The sequence below is a fragment of the Salmo trutta genome, chromosome 10 (genome assembly GCF_901001165.1).
Source record: "Salmo trutta chromosome 10, fSalTru1.1, whole genome shotgun sequence".
In the NCBI taxonomy this organism is placed as follows: domain Eukaryota; kingdom Metazoa; phylum Chordata; class Actinopteri; order Salmoniformes; family Salmonidae; genus Salmo; species Salmo trutta.
In genome coordinates this window covers 40,267,064-40,288,057 of record NC_042966.1, presented here as the reverse complement: position 1 = coordinate 40,288,057, position 20,994 = coordinate 40,267,064, and the positions used below count along the sequence as shown (strand labels likewise).

The 20,994-nt window shown below is 41.7% G+C and overlaps 1 protein-coding gene across 2 annotated transcripts; it reads right to left on the bottom strand.

Annotated features, from left to right (window-relative positions):
• Nucleotides 1-1,143: 1,143 nt before the first annotated feature.
• mgme1 (mitochondrial genome maintenance exonuclease 1) lies at nucleotides 1,144-20,836 on the bottom strand. Of its 2 annotated transcripts, XM_029765568.1 has the most exons (6): nucleotides 19,963-20,836; nucleotides 19,595-19,835; nucleotides 16,918-17,050; nucleotides 15,999-16,129; nucleotides 15,555-15,613; nucleotides 1,144-1,435 (listed from the first exon to the last, which is right to left on the bottom strand). In XM_029765568.1, the coding sequence occupies exons 1-5, from the start codon at nucleotides 20,513-20,515 to the stop codon at nucleotides 15,598-15,600; spliced, it is 1,074 nt and encodes a 357-aa protein (XP_029621428.1). In that variant the 5' UTR covers nucleotides 20,516-20,836; the 3' UTR covers nucleotides 1,144-1,435; nucleotides 15,555-15,597. The 2 variants fall into 2 exon arrangements, with proteins under 2 accessions (XP_029621428.1, XP_029621427.1); XM_029765567.1 differs by lacking the exon at nucleotides 1,144-1,435 and having other exon boundaries at nucleotides 15,496-15,613; nucleotides 19,963-20,821.
• Nucleotides 20,837-20,994: the final 158 nt, after the last annotated feature.

Genomic DNA, 20,994 nt, shown 5'->3' with positions numbered 1-20,994 from the left:
GTGGATAGAGGCAGGTAGCCGAGTGGTTAGAGGCAGGTAGCCTAGTGGTTAGAGGCAGGTAGCCGAGTGGTTAGAGGCAGGTAGCCGAGTGGTTAGAGGCAGGTAGCCTAGTGGTTAGAGGCAGGTAGCCTAGTGGTTAGAGCGTTGGACTAGTAACCAGCTGGTAGCCTAGTGGTTAGAGCGTTGGACTAGTAACCAGCTGGTAGCCTAGTGGTTAGAGCAGGTAGCCTAGTGGTTAGAGCAGGTAGCCTAGTGGTTAGAGACAGGTAGCCTAGTGGTTAGAGCGTTGGACTAGTAACCAGCTGGTAGCCTAGTGGTTAGAGCGTTGGACTAGTAACCAGCTGGTAGCCTAGTGGTTAGAGCAGGTAGCCTAGTGGTTAGAGCAGGTAGCCTAGTGGTTAGAGCGTTGGACTAGTCACCAGCTGGTAGCCTAGTGGTTAGAGCGTTGGACTAGTAACCGAAAGGTTGCTAGATCGAATCCCCGAGCTGACAAGGTAAAAATCTGTTGTTCTGCCCCTGAACAAGGCAGTTAACCCACTGTTCCCCGGTAGGCCATCATTGAAAATAATAATTTGTTCTTAACTGACTTGCCTAGTTAAATAAAGTTTAAATATAAAGAAATCAGTCAATCTATGCATATCACGACTGGGAATACAGATATGCATCTGTTGGTCACAGGTACCTTAAAACAAAGGAAGGGTCATGGATCAGAATATCAGTCAGTATTTGGTGTGACCACCATTTGCCTCATACAGTGTGACACATCTCCTTCAAATAGAGTTGATTGTGGCCTGTGGAAGTTTGTCCCACTCCTCTTCAATGACTGTACGAAGTTGCTGGATATTGGCAGGAACTGGAACATGCCGATCCTGGGTGAAATGTCTGGTGAGTATGCAGGCCGTGGGAGAACTGGGACATATTCAGCTTCCAGGAATTGTCTACAGAACATTGTGACATGGGGCCGTGCGTTATCATTCTGAAACCATGAGGTGATGGTGTCACGGTATCTCTGTGCATTAAAATTGCCATTGATAAAATGTGTGCACAAAATTTGAGAGAAATAAGCTTTTTTTGTGCGTATGGAATATTTCTGTTATTTCAGTTCATGAAAATGGGACTAACACTTTACATGTTGCGTTCATATTTTTGTTCAGTATTGTTTCTTTGCACCCCATGTATGGAACAATCTTCAGTTCCCTACAAATGTATTGGAGCCTTTTCGGGCAGTTCAGAGTGTTGAAGAGGACCTCTTTGCTGAGGAATGGAATTGTTTTTCCATGAGTGTGTTTTATTATAATTCTTAGTATTTTTATTTTCTGGTGTATTTCGTGTAATTGCAAAAGAGACCTTGGTCTCACCGGGATGGGTCTGTTTCCATAGTGGCTGAGTAACAGTTAGGCTCAGGGCTGTCCGCAGACCTTTTGACAGGCAGTTGCTGAAATTGGAAAAAAAATAAAAAAAATAAGTTGTTTACATTTGGATGACTTTTTTTTTGTAGAAAATAGTGGTGTAAAGTACTTAAGTAAAAATACTTTAAAGTACTACTTAAGTACTTTTGGGGTGTATCTGTACTTTACTATTTATATTATGGACAACTTTTACTTTTACTCCACTACATTCTTAAAGAATATAATATACTTTTTACTCCATACATTTTCTCTGGCACCCAAAAGTACTCGTTACATTTTGAATGCTTAGAAGGACAGGAAAATTGTCCAATTCATGCACTTATCTAGAGAACACGTGGTCATCCCTACTGTGTCTGTGCCTGGGCGGACTCACTAAACACAAATGCATCTTTCGTAAACGATGTCTGAGTATTGGAGTGTGACCCTGGCTATCCATGAAATTTAAAAAACAAGAAAATTGTGCCACCTGCTTTGCTTAATATAAGGAATTTTAAATGATTTATACTTTAACTTTTGATACTTAAGTATATTTTAGCAATTACATTTACTTTTGATACTTAAGTATATTTAAAATCAAATGCTTTTGTATTTTACTGGCTGATTTTCCCTTTTACTTGGGTAACTTTCTATTAAAGGTATCTATACTTTAAGTATGACAACTGGGTACTTTTTCCACCACTGTCTAAAAGGCAAGTCTGTTTGTGAAAGCCCTTTCATAACCTTTCCTTCATAAACCAGACAACCAACCATTCCACCACTGGAGTATCCCCGGCATCACTCAGGCTGGGATAGCATTCCAGTTAGTCAAAGTGACTCTTTGGTGTGCAAACTGCATCTTCTGAGAGCTTATAGAGAACTGTAGAAATGGGAACTGATCATCCCACAGCCCCAATACCCCACCATCATACAGGAAGGAAACTACCCTTGTCGCTGTATCTTGCCCAGGATGACCAGTTAGCTGTTCAAGCTGGTCAGGCCCCAGAACTACAATCCCCACTGGCTACTGGTCAGGCCCCAGAACTACAACCCCCACTGGCTACTGGTCAGGCCCCAGAACTACAACCACCACTGGCTACTGGTCAGGCTCCAGAACTACAACCCCCACTGGCTACTGGTCAGGCCCCAGAACTACAACCACCACTGGCTACTGGTCAGGCCCCAGAACTACAACCACCACTGGCTACTGGTCAGGCTCCAGAACTACAACCACCACTGGCTACTGGTCAGGCCCCAGAACTACAACCCCCACTGGCTACTGGTCAGGCCCCAGAACTACAACCACCACTGGCTACTGGTCAGGCCCCAGAACTACAACCCCCACTGGCTACTGGTCAGGCCCCAGAACTACAACCCCCACTGGCTACTGGTCAGGCCCCAGAACTACCACCACCACTGGCAACTGGTCAGGCTCCAGAACTACAACCACCACTGGCTACTGGTCAGGCTCCAGAACTACAACCCCCACTGGCTACTGGTCAGGTTCCAGAACTACAACCCCCACTGGCTACTGGTCAGGCCCCAGAACTACAACCACCACTGGCTGCTGGTCAGGCTCCAGAACTACAACCCCCACTGGCTACTGGTCAGGCCCCAGAACTACAACCACCACTGGCTACTGGTCAGGCCCCAGAACTACAACCCCCACTGGCTGCTTTGTCTCCTCACCCTTTGAGGGCACACTCCGGTACTGGTCGCCTCAAAGACTGAATCAACTATGCACACCACAGGAGGTTGGTGGCACCTTAATTGGGGAGGATGGACTCGTGGTAATGACTGTGAGTGGAATAGGTGGAATGGTATCAAATACATAAAACAGATGGTTTCCATGTGGTTGATGCCGTTCCATTTGCTCCGTTCCAGACATTATTATGAGCCGTCCTCCCCTCAGCAGCCTCCACTGATGCACACTTGGCTTTAGTGGGGGAAAAAAGGGCTGTACATATACACTTCTAGAGTAGCTAAGTGTTGTATTCCGGTTGTTTTCCTGTAACTTGGTAACGCTACAGTGTGCTGGTGATGTGAAAGGCTTGTTATATTTTGTTGATATGCTATAAGTGTGTGAATGAGATAAAAACATGAACATGCATTGAAAAGCTTGGGCTATTCAAACAACAGAAGCATGGCAATGCCACTTATATTCCTAGATATACCAAGAGCCGTATGAAAAACTCTTTAAAGACAACAAAATCTATCAAAATGAATAAGGGATACTTAAATTCAGGCTAAGGTGTTTGAGTGTAATCATGTCGGCCATATTGGATTGAGAATAAAATTGATTCACAACAACAGTTTTTATCGGCGTTGTACACAATTCTGAAAAAATTATATTTACAGGTGATTTAACCTCCATCTTTTGGTGTTTGGTATTTATCAGGATCCCCATTAGCCGCTGCAAAAGCATCAGCTACAGTACTCTTCCTGGGGTCCACATGAAACATGACATAATATATAGTACAGAACATTATTAGTGAAGGACTGAAATACATACATTTAAAATGTCACACATAGCCAACATATCAGTACATATACACAATATCTAGGTCTAACACATTAGTACAGTGCAAATTACAATAAAATATATATAAAATGGCTATGTCTCTGAAAATGTTATTATGTTAGCCATATTTGATTTTGGACACCATATTGGATTTGATGCAAAATATAAAGATAATCTGTGATTGCAAGACTAGGGGTTAAAGATACAAAATAATTTAAGGAACCTTGGATGTGAAAAATATCTATCAATCTAACCACTTTTGCAGTAAAATATTTTTACACAACCATCCATTTCATACAGTGCCTTCAGAAAGTATTTATACCCCTTGACATGACAGCATGCCTGGAGTTTGCAAAAAGGCACGTGACAGAATGAGCATAAGGCAAAAGATTCTGTGGTCTGATTGAGACAACATTTTACTATTTGGTCTGAATGCAAAATGCTATGTCTGGAGAAAACCAGTCACAGCTCATCACTCGTCTAACACCATCCATACTGTGAAGCATGGTGGTGGCAGCATCTTGAAGCATGGTGGTGGCAGGGACAGGGAGACTGGTAAGGTAACAATCAAGGGAGCCAAATACAGGCAAATCCTTGATGAGAAACTGCTACAGAGTGCACACTACCTTAGATACAGCCAAAGCAACGCTGGAATGGCTTCAGAACAAGAATGTGAAAGTGAGTGGCCCAGCCAAAGCCTAGACTTGAATCCCATTGTAAATCTGTGAAAAAAATTGAAAGATTGCTGTTCACCGCCACTCTCCATCTACCTTAACAGAGCTTGAGAAAATCTGCAAGGAAGATTGGTAGAAAATCTCCAAATCCAGATGTGACAGACATACTCAAGACGACTCAAAGCTGTAATGGCCGACAAAGGTGCTTCTACAAAGTATTGACTCGGGTGAGAATACCTACGTAAATTAGATTTCTGTATTTCATTTTTCAATAAAATGTGCAAAGGTGTCTAAAATGTTTTTACTTTGTCATTGTGGGGTATTGTGTGTTAATGGGTGAGTTCAAAAACATTTTTTAATCCATTTTGAGTATTCACACCCCTAAGTCAATGCATGTTCCAATCCACTTTGGCAGCGATTACAAGCTGTGAGTCTTTCTGGGTAAGTCTCAGAGCTTTGCACACCTGGCTTGCACATTATTATTTAAAAAAATTCTAAAAGCTCTGTCAAGTGGGTTGATGATCATTGCTAGACAGACATTTTCATGTCTAGCCGATTTAAGTCAAAACTAACTCTGCCACTCAGGTTTTTGTCCTGCTGAAAGGGTTTTACTTTAGAGCCTTGTTACAAATAGGATGTATGATTTGGAATATTATTTATTCTGTACAGGCCTCATTTTCACTGTCATTTAGGTTAGTATTTTAGAGTAACTACAATGTTGTTGATCCATCCTCAGTTTTCTCCTATCACAGCCATTAAACTCTGTTTTAAAGTCACCATTAGCCTCATGGTGAAATTCCTGAGCGGTTTCCCTTCCTCTCTGGCAACTGAGTTAGGAAGGACACCTGTATCTTTGTAGTGACTAGGTGTATTGATACACCATCCAAGGTGTAATTAATAACTTCACCATGCTCAAAGGGATATTCAATGTCTGCTTTTATTTTTTTTACCCATCTACCAATAGGTGCCCTTTAAAAAAATTATAATAATCTAAACACTGACATTATAGGGTATTATGTATAGGCCAGTGACACCATCTCAATTGAATCCCTTTTAAATTCAGGCTGTAACAACAAAATGTGGAATGTCAAGGGGTGTGAATACTTTCTGAATGCACTGTATATAGCCTATATGCCCCCAAGGCTAAAAGTTTAGCCCTTTCCACCTTGCATGGATTTTGTTCCATTTATCTGCGCCTCTGTTGGAAAGAATAAGAATAATGTGTGTGCAGGGACATGTTCAAAAAAAAAAAGAAAAGACAACATTTTTATCTTAAATTCCTTTACATTCATAATTCTCTACTGTACAGAAATGAGAGTAGAGCAGCTCACAGATCACTGCACCTAAACATAGCCCATCTGTAAATAGCCTATCCAACTACCTCATCCCCATACCGTATTTATTTATTTATCTTGCTCCTTTGCACCCCAGTATCTCTATTTGCACATTCATCTTCTGCACATCTACCATTCCAGTGTTTAATTGCTATATTGTAATTACTTCGCCACCATGGCCTATTTATTGCCTTACCTCCCTAATCCTACCTCATTTGCACACACTGTATGTAGACCTTTTCTACTGTATTATTGACTGTATGTTTGTTTATTCCATGTGTAACTCTGTGTTGTATGTGTCGAACTGCTTTTCTTTATCTTGGCCAGGTCGCAGTTGTAAATGAGAACTTGTTCTCAACTAGCCTACCTGGTTAAATAAAGGTGAAACATATATATTTTTTAAATGTATTTTTTTTTAGCATTTATTTTCTACAAAAACACCATCATCCAACTGTAAACAAGCTAGCTAGCAAGCTATACTGCTCACACAGAGAGCAAATAGGTGATCAGAGGGGTATCGTCCCCCCTTATCTCCGCTCACTGGTCACCATAGCAGCACCCACCTGTAGCACGCGCTCCAGCAGGTATATCTCTCTGGTCACCCCTAAAGCCAACTCCTCCTTTGGTCGTCTCTCCTTCCAGTTCTCAGCTGCCAATGACTGGAACAAACTACAAAAATCTCTAAAACTGGAAACACTTATCTCCCTCACTAGCTTTAAGCACCAGCTGTCAGAGCAGCTCACAGATCTCTGCACCTGTACATAGCCCATCTTTAATTTAGCCCAAACTACTACCTTTTCCCCTACTGTATTTATTTATTTTATTTATTTTGCCCCTTTGCACCATATTATTTATATTTTAACTTTTAACTTTCTTCAAACTACAAATCTACCATTCCAGTGTTTTTCTTGCCATACTTTATTTACTTTGCCACCATGGCATTTTTTTGCCTTTACCTCCATTATCTCACATCATTTGCTCACATTGTATATAGTCTTATTTTTTTCTACTGCATCATTGATTGTATGTTGTTTTACTCCATGTGTAACTCTGTGTTTTTGTATGTTGTCGAACTGCTTTGCTTTATCTTGGCCAGGTCGCAATTGTAATTGAGAACTTGTTCTCAACTTGCCTACCTGGTTAAATAAAGGTGAAATAAATAAATAAATAAAAAATCCTACAAAGCAAGCTAGATCTACTCTGGGTTTTCTAAAGCTAACCAGCTTCATATTCCAACTCAGGCTTGATCCGTACTATAATAGCAGATATTTCTTGTCCGCTAACTGTAGCAGGCTTGTAACTGCACGTGTCACACATGGCTAGAAGAAACTCTGAACTCTTATTTTTTTTTATTTAACGAGACAAGTCAGTTAAGAACAAATTCTTATTTTCAATGACGGCCTAGGAACAGTGGGTTAACTGCCTTGTTCAGGGGCAGAACGACAGATTTTTACCTTGTCAGTTCAAGGATTCGATCTTCTAACCTTTCGGTTACTAGTCCAACACTCTAACCACTAGGCTACTTGCCGCCCCAGCATTAAGACAATGCTGAAACATCAATCCATGGGCAAGTCAGTGGCACATTATTGTTTGCGCAGAAATCAAAATGAAAGAAGTTATCTTTCAAAGTTTCACAATGCTTAAGTTTTTATGAGTGTACTGATATAAGTAGGACACGTGACATCCCGGAAACTTTAAGAAAAAACACCTGGGCTTTTATGGCATGGAGGGCAGTGCATTGGCTTCTTCAATAATGTCAGACCAGGCTTGCTGGTTCAATTTATGCTCCTGCAGTTTCCTCCCAATCACTATATTTGGAATGATATGTGGCTAGATGGCTATTGATTGTTTGAGTACGGTGCACAGACCTGTGAACTAACCATTGCCTTTGGGGACTTGCAACGTGACACTAACAGGTTACTTTTTGCATTGCATATTCTTTGGTGCACAATCCATCACAATGTTATGTGCAAAGCATATTGTCCTGGCAAATGAAGAACTCAGATGGCTTACATATGGAGTTGCTTGGAATTGGGAAGGCCTGTGTTTTTTATTTTTTAAATTTCCCTATTTTTAATTTCCTGTGATTATAGCGAATGTAGAGCATGTAAGCTAGCTAGCTAAGATGTTAAAACAAACTAGTCATTCACTGTGGTTGGAGTTTGTTCTGCTGCTGACATCTGCCTCTTAGGCCTACTTATAAACAGCCAAATGTAACCCTTCCCTGTCCCTGACCATGAGAGACGACTCAAAAAGTAGCCACTACCCAAATAACTTCTCAACCCTTGTAGGTTCTGCCTGCAGGAAGAGTCCTCTGCATGCCCACGTGAGGTCAAAGGAGCGAGCATAGGAGGGGGGAAATACATTTTCCTAAATTCTTTTTTTTTTTATATTAACTAGTTTGATGGGCAATGCTGTACATTTAAAATAACAAGAGAAAAGAGAAAGTAAATTAAAGATGATGTATTATTTAAAATCACCAACATGGCACTTTTCTCATAGGAGGGCAACACGGCAGGCAACCCTAGACCTCTACCTGGTTAGGTTAACTGTGTACTATGGCGTTAGGCCCATAGGGGCACGTGCCCCCTTCAGATTTGTCCTCTAACCTTTTTTTCCCCCTTTGTAATACTACTAGCCACTTTGCAATTTTATGAAGTTGGCTTTAGCTAGCCCAGATAGGCTCCCAGCCAATCAATTTAGAGTAGCTAGCTACCTTGCCTAAACACTACATGTATATCAGCCTGAAAGAAGTCTCTACAAGACAGAATGTTGAATAAAAAGATATGATGTTCCTTTACCAGTTGTAAATGTTGTTGGTCCTTTTGGCGGTAGGAAGTGGAGATATCTACAGGAAAGTGTTGTTTAACTGACTTTTTTGCAGCGCCAGTAGGTTCTGTCACTTGTATTTTCAATCTCTTGACTCGTGATACACAATATGAAAACAATAGTAACCGAACGTAGTCGACAGAAGCACGTTTCCTCACAATCAGATGGAAGTGTTTGTCTGTGATTCAGTTAGGCTCGGCCATATTGTGTAATTTGTCACGTGGGAATTGTATCAGTAATGCAATTGTGCTCATTGTCCGTAGCCTGCCCTTACCATAACCCCACCGCCACGACGGGGCACTCTGTTCACAACGTTGACATCAGCAAACCACTGTGGTTGTGAGGACGGTTGGACGTACTGCCAAATTCTCTAAAACGATGTTGGAGGTGTCTTATTGCCCAGAAATGAACATTTAATTATATGGCAACAGCTCTGGTGGACATTCCTGCAGTCAGCATGCCAATTGCATGTTCCCTCAAAACTTGAGACATCTGTGGCATTGTGTTGTGTGACACAACTGCACATTTTAGAGTGGCCTTTTATTGTCCCCAGCACAAGGTGGACCTGTGTAATAATCATGCTGTTTAATCAGCTTCTTGATATGCCACACCTGTCAGGTGAATGGATTATCTTGACAAAGGATAAAATGCTCATTAACAGGGATGTAAACAAATTTGTGCACAACATTTTAGAGAAATAAGCTTTTGTTTGTATGGAACATTTCTGGGAACTTTTATTTCAACTCATGAAACATGGGACCAACACTTTACATGTTGTGTTGATATTTTTGTTCCGTGTATTTTAGTTGTCATGGCTGCTGGCAAGGTTGGTAGACTTCAGAAAAGCAAGCAATAACTCAGTTGCAGCGAGTGGGTATTAAAGTAGTTTATTTTATTATTCAATTATAATTTTTGGGTAAGTGTATTGAGGCTTAAAGTGCCCTTTAAATACATGTTTATTTAATTTGATAATACATCGATTATATTTTTGGGATTAGATTAGTATATAATATATTAAAATATAAATTAGTAAAAATCACAATAGATACAAATGCTAGACAAAGATATTAAATATTATCGCATATTATATTTGAGTATTTTGTATTTGAGTATCAAATGAGGATAGATTTCATGCTGTTGTTTTCTAAAAGAGGCATCTAGGGAACTGTCACATATTTGTATATCTTCTCCAAGTCCAATTTGATCTGTCGTGTATAAGGCTTCTTTTAACTCCGTCAAGGTTTATGGCTACATTTTCCAGATAAGCAGAGTTAAGACTGACCCAATTATTTTTTATTTCGGGTCGCTGGCCAGATTTTAATGTCATTCTATACAAACCATAATGTGAGCAGGCAACTACATGAAACTAATACAAGACACATACATATATAAAAAATGCATGCTATGGTCCAGGTCGCTAGTGCGCATTCCTTTACACTCTTAACACAGGTGTGTATGCTTTTTCTAAAAGTGGACTAACATACTGAAAGAACACTCACCGACAACCTGGACTAGCACTACACCTAAACTCAGTCTTGCCCTGCTGCCATACAGTGGGATAGTGAGCTCCCAATTATTTTCAATTGATTTAACTTATTGCTTTATCCAGGAAGTCCCATTGAGGTAAGAAAAATACCTATTTTACAAGTAATGTAAGACTTGGCCGTATGCATCAAAGTTGTGCATGATAATCAGATTATTATGAACAGGTAGAACCTGACCCTAGATCAGCACTCCTATTCTAAGGCGCTTTATACATACACAGTATGGTGTCTGGTGGTCTCTAGACCGCTGGGATCTGGGGTGATAGATACAGACCCTGGTGTCTGGTGGTCTCTAGACCACTGGGATCTGGGGTGATAGATACAGACCCTGGTGTCTGGTGGTCTCTAGACCGCTGGGATCTGGGGTGATAGATACAGACCCTGGTGTCTGGTGGTCTCTAGACCGCTGGGATCTGGGGTGATAGATACAGACCCTGGTGTCTGGTGGTCTCTAGACCGCTGGGATCTGGGGTGATAGATAGACCCTGGTGTCTGGTGGTCTCTAGACCACTGAGATCTGGGGTGATAGATAGACCCTGGTGTCTGGTGGTCTCTAGACCGCTGGGATCTGGTGTGATAGATACAGACCCTGGTGTCTGGTGGTCTCTAGACCGCTGGGATCTGGGGTGATAGATACAGACCCTGGTGTCTGGTGGTCTCTAGACCGCTGGGATCTGGGGTGATAGATACAGACCCTGGGGTCTGGTGGTCTCTAGACCGCTGGGATCTGGGGTGTTTTCATCAGTCCCACATCATAGCACAACGTTTTGCAAATAACAGTTTACTCTAAACACTCTGCAACATGACGTGAAAGCTGTAGTCTGCCAACAGTACAGCCCTCTCCTATTCCAGGCACCAGTCATGAGGATGTGGTGATGAATTCTGAGAGAAAGGTGCCAGGGAATGAAAGTGGCTGAGTGTCACATGATGACGCTCTAGGATTCATCCCTCCTTCCAGGTGCGATGGGCTTAGCCACAAACACAGGGTGCTACATTTTCTATTCTTGGTTTCTCCATTTTGTAGTGGAGATATTTTTCTTCAGTTTTAAAGCAAATTTCCTGAAATTCTTCACATTTAGCTAATGACTTATGCCATGTCCATATGATATCTGAGTGAGTGACTAACAAAATCAATGGGAGCCCCCTGGAGGTGAGGACCCCTGGGCACGTGCCCTTCATGCATTGGTAATTCGCCCATGATTATTACAAGGTTTAGCTAGCTGGTTAGACTAAGGGCGATTCCACAGTGAAATTGAATCAAGGATATCCTCCCTGGATGAATCTCACAGTGATCTAGTCAACAAAACCTGGAAGGTAGGGAACGCAGATCACAGTGTCTGGATGAACATGATCCAGAACTACCCGTCCTGCTGTGTGCTGGATCCAGACAGCCAGCAGCCCAGAACCAGGGTTCTGACCTAGCCCTCCAGTGTCATGGGTATATACCATCTACACAGCTTTCACCAGAACAGAGGTGCTTTTCTACATATGTCATGTTCCCCCCTGAAAATAATTACCAAAACTATGGTTCGTACCCTGTCCCAGGGCTGCATGGTACCAGTTCCATTATTAGTGTTAGCTGGTTCTGGGCTTTACTGAGGACCCTCAATACAGGGCTGCATGGTACCAGTTCCATTATTAGTGTTAGCTAGTTCTGGGCTTTACTGAGGGCCCTCAATACAGGGCTGCATGGTACCAGTTCCATTATTAGTGTTAGCTAGTTCTGGGCTTTACTGAGGACCCTCAATACAGGGCTGCATGGTACCAGTTCCATTATTAGTGTTAGCTGGTTCTGGGCTTTACTGAGGACCCTCGATACAGGGCTGCATGGTACCATTTCCATTATTAGTGTTAGCTAGTTCTGGGCTTTACTGAGGACCCTCGATACAGGGCTGCATGGTACGAGTTCCATTATTAGTGTTAGTTGGTTCTGGGCTTTACTGAGGACCCTCGATACAGGGCTGCATGGTACCAGTTCCATTATTAGTGTTAGTTGGTTCTGGGCTTTACTGAGGACCCTCGATACAGAGCTGCATGGTACCAGTTCCATTATTAGTGTTAGTTGGTTCTGGGCTTTACTGAGGACCCTCGATACAGAGCTGCATGGTACCAGTTCCATTATTAGTGTTAGTTGGTTCTGGGCTTTACTGAGGACCCTCGATACAGAGCTGCATGGTTCCCCTTTAACAGTTTGCGACTAAGGTCTTGCATAGAGATCAATGTTGACAATAAAAGCTACTCGATCCAAAAAAAACGCAAGTGTATGGAGAGATCATATATATACAGGTGAAGTCGGAAGTTTACATACACTTAGGTTAGTCATTAAAACTCGTTTTTCAACCACTCCACACATTTTCGCGTTAACAAACTATAGTTTTGGCAAGTCAGTTAGGACATCTACTTTGTGCATGACAAGCAATTTTCCAACAATTGTTTACAGACAGATTATTTCACTGTATCACAATTCCAGTGGGTCAGAAGTTTACATACACTAAGTTGACTGTGCCTTTAAACAGCTTGGAAAATTCCAGAAAATGATGTCATGGCTTTAGAAGCTTCTGTTAGGCTAATTGACATCATTTGAGTCAATTGGAGGTGTACCTGTGGATGTATTTCAAGGCCTACCTTCAAACTCAGTGCCTCTTTGCTTGACATGATGGGAAAATTAAAAGAAATCATCCAAGACCTCATAAATAAATTGTAGACCTCCACAAGTCTGGTTCATCCTTGGGAGCAATATCCAAACGCCTGAAGGTACCATGTTCATCTGTACAAACAATAGTACGCAAGTATAAACACCATGGGACCACGCAGCCGTCATACCGCTCAGGAAGGAGACGCGTTCTGTCTCTTAGAGATGAACGTACTTTGGTGCGAAAAGTGCAAATCAATCCCAGAACAACAGCAAAGGACCTTGTGAAGATGCTGGAGGAAACAGGTACAAAAGTATCTATATCCACAGTAAAATGAGTCCTATATCGACATAACCTGAAAGGCCGCTCAGCAAGGATGAAGCCACTGCTCCAAAACCGCCATAAAACAGCCAGACTACGGTTTGCAACTGCACAGGGGTGGCAGCATCATGTTGTGGGGGTGCTTTGCACTTCACAAAATAGATGGCATCACGAGGGAGGAAAATTGTGTGGATATATTGAAGCAACATCTCAAGACATCAGTCAGGAAGTTAAAGCTTGGTTGCAAATGGGTCTTCCAAATGGACAATGACCCCAAGCATACTTCCAAAGTTGTGGCAAAATGGCTTAAGGACAACAAAGGCAAGGTATTGGAGTGGCCATCACAAAGCCCTGGCCTCAATCCCATAGAAAATGTGTGGGCAGAACTGAAAAAGCGTGTACGAGCAAGGAGGCCTACAAACCTGACTCAGTTACACTAGCTCTGTCAGGAGGAATGGGCCAAAATTCACCCAACTTATTGTGGAAGGGTACCCTGAACGTTTGACCCAAGTTAAACAATTTAAAGGCAATGCTACCAAATACTAATTGAGTGTATGTAAACTTCTGACCCACTGGGAATGTGGTGAAATAAATAAAAGCTGAAATAAATCATTCTCTCTACTATTATTCTGACATTTCACATTCTTAAAATAAAGTGGTGATCCTAACTGACCTAAGACAGGTCATTTTTACTAGGATTAAATGTCAGAAATTGTGAAAAACTGAGTTTAAATGTATTTGGCTAAGGTGTATGTAAACTTCCGACTTCAACTGAATCTTATCTCAGCTCACTGGTCATGGTAACAACACCCACCCGTAGCACACGTTCACCCGGTCACGGGTGCACCTCAGCCACGCTCAAGGTACTAAACAATATCATAACCGCCATCGATAAGAGACATTACTGTGCAGCCGTCTTCATCGACCTGGCCAAGGCTTTCGACTCGGTCAATCACCGTATTCTTATCGGCAGACTCAATAGCCTTGGTTTCTCTAATGACTGCCTCACATCTCCAATCCAAAATCAAATCTAGAATCGGCTTTCTATTTCGCAACAAAGCCTCCTTCACTCACGCCTCCAAACTTACCCTAGTAAAATTGACTATCCTACCGATCCTCGACTTCGGCGATGTCATATACAAAATAGCCTCCAACACTCTACTCAGCAAATTAGATGTAGTCTATAACAGTGCCATCCGTTTTGTCATCAAAGCCCCATATACTACTCACCACTGCGACCTGTATGCTCTAGTCGGCTGGCCCTCGCTACATATTCGTCGCCAGACCCACTGGCTCCAGGTCATCTATAAGTCTATGATAGGTAAAGCTCCGCCTTATCTCAGCTCAATGGTCCCCATAGCAACACCCACCCGTAGCACACGCTCCAGCAGGTATATCTCACTGGTCACCCCCAAAGCCAACACCTCATTTGGTCGCCTTTCCTTCCAGTTCTCTGCTGCCAGTGACTGGAACGAATTGCAAAAATCGCTGAAGCTGGAGACTTATATTTCCCTCACCAACTTTAAACATCAGTTATCTGAGCAGCTAACCGATCGCTGCAGCTGTACATAGCCCATCTGTAAATTGCCCACCCAATCTACCTACCTTATCCCCATACTGTTTTTATTTACATTTCTGCTCTTTTGCACATCATCATCTGCTCATTTATCACTCCAGTGTTAATCTGCTAAATTGTAATTCTTCGTTACTATGGCCTATTTATTGCCTACCTCCTCATGCCTTTTACACACACTGTATATAGACTTTATTTTTTTCTACTGTGTCATTGACTTGTTTATTGTGTTATTGGCTTGTTTATTGTTTATTCCATGTGTAACTCTGTGTTGTTGTATGTGTCACACTGCTTTGCTTTATCTTGGCCAGGTCGCACTTGTAAATGAGAACTTGTTCTCAACTAGCCTGGTTAAATAAAGGTGAAATAAAATAAAAAAATAAAAAACTGTATATATCATTGCAAGAGGATGAACTTTGACCAAATATTACTTTGAAGTTATTAAATATGATGTTTTATATGCATCTTATCAATGCACATGATTCAAATACCTTTTACACGAGCAAAGATTAAGTTGTGCTTGTGTTTGTCCATGCTCATTTTTAGTGTAAGCTGTGTGGGTTACAGTAGAACACCACAAAGGAAAATATTCCAATTGTATTCTTAGCTATAACATTTTATCAGTGTTGTGTTTAGAGATCTGATTGGTAAATGCTAATTCAATAACTGAAATGGAGGGTGCATTTTCTTTTAATAATTTTATTGTATAAAACTAAAAATAGAAACCATCTCTCGTTCACCTTTGTTTGTTGATTGTTGAACTTCACAGGCTGATGCTACCACCTAGTGGTTCGATTTCCTTTAAAAAGCAAAACAACTCAAAAAGTTTAGACTAGACAAAATGTTGTACTGTACAACAATTTAACATTCTCAACACAGTGTAAGGGTCAGCGATGCATTTTCTAGCTTGAATTCAACCTTGAGGTAACATAACACTACACTAAAATAAAGAGCTGTTTTCAAACTTGTCAAGCTCAAAAATCGGGCAATGACGCAAAAAGACTGTCACAGGTCAGAGTAAATGCTAAATTATCTGTTTCTGAGCAGACTGTGACACTCCTTTGTTCAAATCACCAGTCAAATGTGACCGAGTGTCAGAAAAGCAGAGCACTTTCTGTATCTGGGGGTGAGAGTACTTCTAGGTCCATCTGCTACATCAAGCAGCAAAGACACCATTCCTTCACCTCCTCTCGGTGTACTCCTCCAGTCGTACCAGCCATCTCTCCCAGTACTGTAGCACCTGCTCTGAGCTCAGTAGATGAGGATGGGCAGGGGAACCATCTTTATAGGCCACCACGATCAGTCCATTCTCAACCTACAGGGACGGGGGGAGACGGGGGACGGGGGGTAAGCCATGTAGGAAATTAAGCACATAGTTTAGCATGTAGTAAAGAGATATGGTCATGTTTCATGGTCGGAGAGAGTCAGCCAGTCCCAATTTTCTCCGTGCCCCTCCCCCTTAGCCCTAACTCTTGGACGTTTGCAAATCTGTAAGGTGGCAGCAATACTGGAAGTGCTTATACCTACCCAGAACCTTCAAAAGCTTCCAATTATACCTACCCAGAATCTTCAAAGCTTCCAATTATACCTACCCAGAATCTTCAAAGCTTCCAATTATACCTACCCAGAATCTTCAAAGCTTCCAATTATACCTACCCAGAATCTTCAAAGCTTCCAATTATACCTACCCAGAACCTTCAAAGCTTCCAATTATACCTACCCAGAACCTAAAGAACTGAATGCTCCTTCACTATACTGCTTATAACTACCCAGAACTGGAAGTTCCTTCACTGCACTGCTTATAACTACCCAGAACTGCAAACATTGAAGGGTTAGGGCCAAGGAGGAATGGTAGGAAGCGAATTAGAACAGGCTGAGAGAGTATGGTGGTCTCCAGTGGTGTAGTGGAGGGTAAACACGGATAAATGCCGTTTACGGAGCTTTTGTATTTTGCGTGAGCGGTTACCCATCTTCTGCTGAAAAATACATTTAAAGTTCCTGGGAGCGTTACTGTAACTCACCACGAACTACGGTCAACTTTTACCCACCATTTTTTTTTTTTTACCACTACATCACTGGGGGTCTCGCTCAAATCATACCTACCTGGTAGTTGTAGTTCACGTCGTTGTTTAAGGCCCCAACGTAGGCTGCCACCTGTAGAGGGTTGTCGTAGGTGTTGCTGAGGAAAGGTTTAGACCTCTCCGATGTCTTCCAATCGATCACACACAGCACACCCCTGAGGAACGAAGGCTGAGGTTTAGGGGCCAGTTTCCCAGAAACAGATTTAAAACTAGTCCAGGGCCCTTACAATTTAGATTCTCCATTGAACATGCATGTTTTATAGTCCAGGACTAAGCTTTATCTGGCTATCCATACTAATTACGGAGACATCATTTATAGATCGGCAGGTAATGGTGCTCTCGAGCTGCTAGATGTTCTTTACCATTCCGCCATCAGATCTGGTTGACTCACTATTCACAAATGTTTCGTTTGTAAATGATGTGAGTTTTGGAGCATGCCCCTGGATTTCTGTCAATAAAAACAAATTGTGCTGTCTGGTTTACTTAATATAAGGAATTTGAAATTATTTATATTTTTACTTTTGTTATTTAAGTACATTTAGCATTTCCATTTACTTCTGATACTTAAATATATTTAAAAACCAAATACTTTTGGACTTTCTCAAGTAGTATTTTGCTGGGTGACTTTTACTTGAGTCATTTTCTATTAAGGTATCTTCACTTGAGTTACTCAAGTATGAGAATTGAGTACTTTTCCCACCACTGCATAAACGTTAGTATTATTAGCAGAGATGTTATAGAAAGCATTATATTTTCTTTGGTATTGGTCTAGCTATCTAATGTTAGCTAGCTACTTCATCATTGAATGTTATTTTCACAATATTATGCATTATTGTATAGTCACCAATTCAGGCTACTTTAGTTTTGACATAAAATGCTTGATATTGTAGGCTCTCTACAAAAAGTTGGGCTTTTATGGCACAGAGGGCAGTGCATTGGCTTCTTCAATAATGTCAGACCAGGCTTGCTGGTTCAATTTATGCTCCTGCAGTTTCCTCCCAATCACTATATTTGGAATGATATGTGGCTAGATGGCTATTGATTGTTTGAGTACGGTGCACAGACCAGTGAACTAACCATTGCCTTTGGGGACTTGCAACGTGACACTAACAGGTTACTTTTTGCATTGCATATTCTTTGGTGCACAATCCATCACAATGTTATGTGCAAAGCATATTGTCCTGGCAAATGAAGGAAGAACTCAGATGGTTTACATATGGAGTTGCTTAGAATTGGAAAGGCCTGTGGGTTTAAATTTCTTTCCCTATTTTTCATTTCCTGTGAGACTAAAGAGGAAACTTCCACTCCTTTGATTCCTGTTGACTTTGCAAAGCTGAGTATCAGAGTTCAGGCAGTGGTATGGTAAAACTATAAACAGGCTGTGGATCATTCACACGGTATTAGCCTGTATCTCTTAATCATAACATCTGGATCAAGTTTATGATCAATATTTCTCAAATTAAATCAGGTTTCACCCACTCAAACAAAAACAGTTGTTCAGATGGGATAGATTTAGCCTTGACAACAACCATAGGGAGTGGTAAGATGGCACCAACAGATCTGGGACCAGGCTAGTAGAAATGTACACTAGTAGACTCTGGGGAACCCTGACTGACTTGTTTTGGGAAAACACTTGGAGGTATCCCACAAATTTTTGTGTGTTATTCAATCCCATGTATGAGTCGCGTATCACAGGACTTTGAATTCAGTGAAGAGTAATGGGAGTTACTGGTAATCCACTCTAAAGTGAAAGAAAGCTTTCATTTGTTAGGCCTACCCATATTCACCTCTCTCCACTCTGTCCTGTACTGTCTAAGGTCACATTCAATAGTGCATGGGTAGTCAACAGTAAGGTTTTCAAGAATGTGTTCTGGAGTTTGGACTAGGTAGCCCTGAGACATGGTCCGCTGTAATCTACTCCCATGTCTCATAGGTAGGGTCTAGGCCACTTGTTGTCTAGGCCACCCATTCTGCCAGTCACATTCTGTTAAAGGTCCCCAAAGCACACACATCCCTGGGTCGCTCCTCTTTTCAGTTCGCTGCAGCTAGTGACTGGAACGAGCTGCAACAAACTCTCAAACTGGACAGTTTTATCTCAATCTCTAAATTCAAAGACTCAATCATGGACACTCTTACTGACAGTTGTGGCTGCTTCTCATGATGTATTGTTGGCTCTACATTATTGCCTTTGTACTGTAGTCTGTGCCAAATAATGTTTGTACCATGTTTTGTACTGCTACCATGTTGCGCTGCTACCATGTTGTTGTCATGTGGTGTTGCTGCCATGCTGTGTCGTCTTAGTTCTCTCTTTATGTAGTGTTGTGGTCTCCCTTGTCGTGATGTGCGTTTTATATTTTTATTTGTAATGCCATCCCCCATCTCCACAGTATTCCTTTTTTCTAGACCGTCATTGTAAATAAGAATTTCTTCTTAACTGACTTTCCTAGTTAAATAAAATTAAATAAATAAAATCCCACAAGTGGAGAGAATGAATAAAAGTGTGAATTGGCCAAATAAACTGACAGGTCAGGTAGAAATTGAGTCGACTATATTGCAGACAATGAATTTTACATCAGATTACTAAATCATGTGATGTGGTTAGCGGACATGCTGAACACCTATCAAGTTGTTGAGAGAGACATCTATTAGTGGTCTGCAATGTAGTTATTCTGGAACGTGGCTATCGTCCCCATCCTTACCTGTAAAGAGCCACACAGTCCACAATCCCCAGATAGCCTAGTTTTTCATGCTGCACACGGCTCTCGATGGCTCTCACTCCCCTAACGTCCTCCAGTACATGGCGTACACTTTCCATGTATCCCTCTACCTCCGATGGTACCTCTGGTGCCTCCTCAGGATCTTCCCCCGGTACCTCCTTTGTTGTCAACGGGAGAACACTCTCCACGGCCGTATGGAAAAGCTTCCCTTGCCTGAAGAGATCTAACATAGAAACATTTGGGTCATTTGAATGACAGTGTGTGTATATCATGTCCTCATTTGCAGAACATTCATATTTTAGAGCCTTAAAAAACAACAACTTTAGAATCAGAGGGTTCTGCCTACTTACTCTGACTGTATTCCTTAAAGCCATCCTCTCCCAGTTGAGCTATCATCTTCCTCCTCCATCTCTCCAGGTAAAACTGTTGCTCCGGGGACATAGTCTCCTGTAGGATACGGGTCACACTGGGCACTGAGCCCCTGTCCTGACCCCTTCGTAGGATAATTCTGGCTGGAGCCCCTCCAAGTTCAGTTTCGCCAAAATCAAATACCCTGTCTTGGTTGAGCAACGGGTGGAGGATTTTAGGCACTTTGGATGGTGTTGGAGTTCGATTAGATGGTGTTGGGGATTTTATCACAGGTCCGTAGATTTGAACATCTTGCTCCTCTAGGATGTCGGGAGTTTGAGCACTGACTCTGTGGGACACAACTGACTTGAGGAGTGAGGAGTAGCGTCCGCTGTCCACGGAACTGTATGGACTGCTTTTCTTGCGAGCTGGAGAGACATTGGAGGTGGAGAAAGTATTCACGGAGGTCCGGGTACAATGGGAGAAGAGTCCAGTGACAACCCTAGATGACTCCCCAACACGCTGGGCACATCTCAACAGCTGATGTAAACGCATTCTAGCTAGCTAACGTTAGCTAGTTAAATAAATATATCCTACAACGTTCACTGTGTGCTCTATCTTTGCGTTTACAGCTAGGTATTTAAAGTGACTCAAGATAGCAACGCCTAAATTATGCTTTGGTTACATTAAATAATTAATGAAGATAGAAAATAACGAATTAAGTTAGATGATAGTCGTCACCTCTCCCAAAAGTCGCGCCATTTTTGTTATCACTTTTTGACCGGAGAGCGAGAGGTTGCCGGGGCTTGTATTTTTTTCTCACGTAAATCCTGTGTGGGACATGATATAAAAAACTACAAGTCCAGTAATTACTTCGAAGGTGTGTCTTTGAAATTAGTCCGTGTTTTCCTGACATGGAACCAAAGTGAACGTTGATATTGTAGCTGAAAACAGCCCCCCCCAAAAAATAAGCTTGTTTGAAAAGTGCACATATTCCGTGGCCATATACAGTTCCCTTTTAAAATATGTAATAA

Bases quoted from the DNA above. Each gene is read 5' to 3' on its own strand.
- mgme1 (XM_029765568.1), bottom strand. From the start codon at position 20,515: ATGCGTTTACATCAGCTGTTGAGATGTGCCCAGCGTGTTGGGGAGTCA. The intron at 19,836-19,962 runs GTAAGTAGGCAG...TTTCTATGTTAG, and splicing joins CTTTAAGGAATACAGTCAGA to ATCTCTTCAGGCAAGGGAAG. The intron at 17,051-19,594 runs GTAAGGATGGGG...TTCGTTCCTCAG, and splicing joins GACTGTGTGGCTCTTTACAG to GGGTGTGCTGTGTGTGATCG.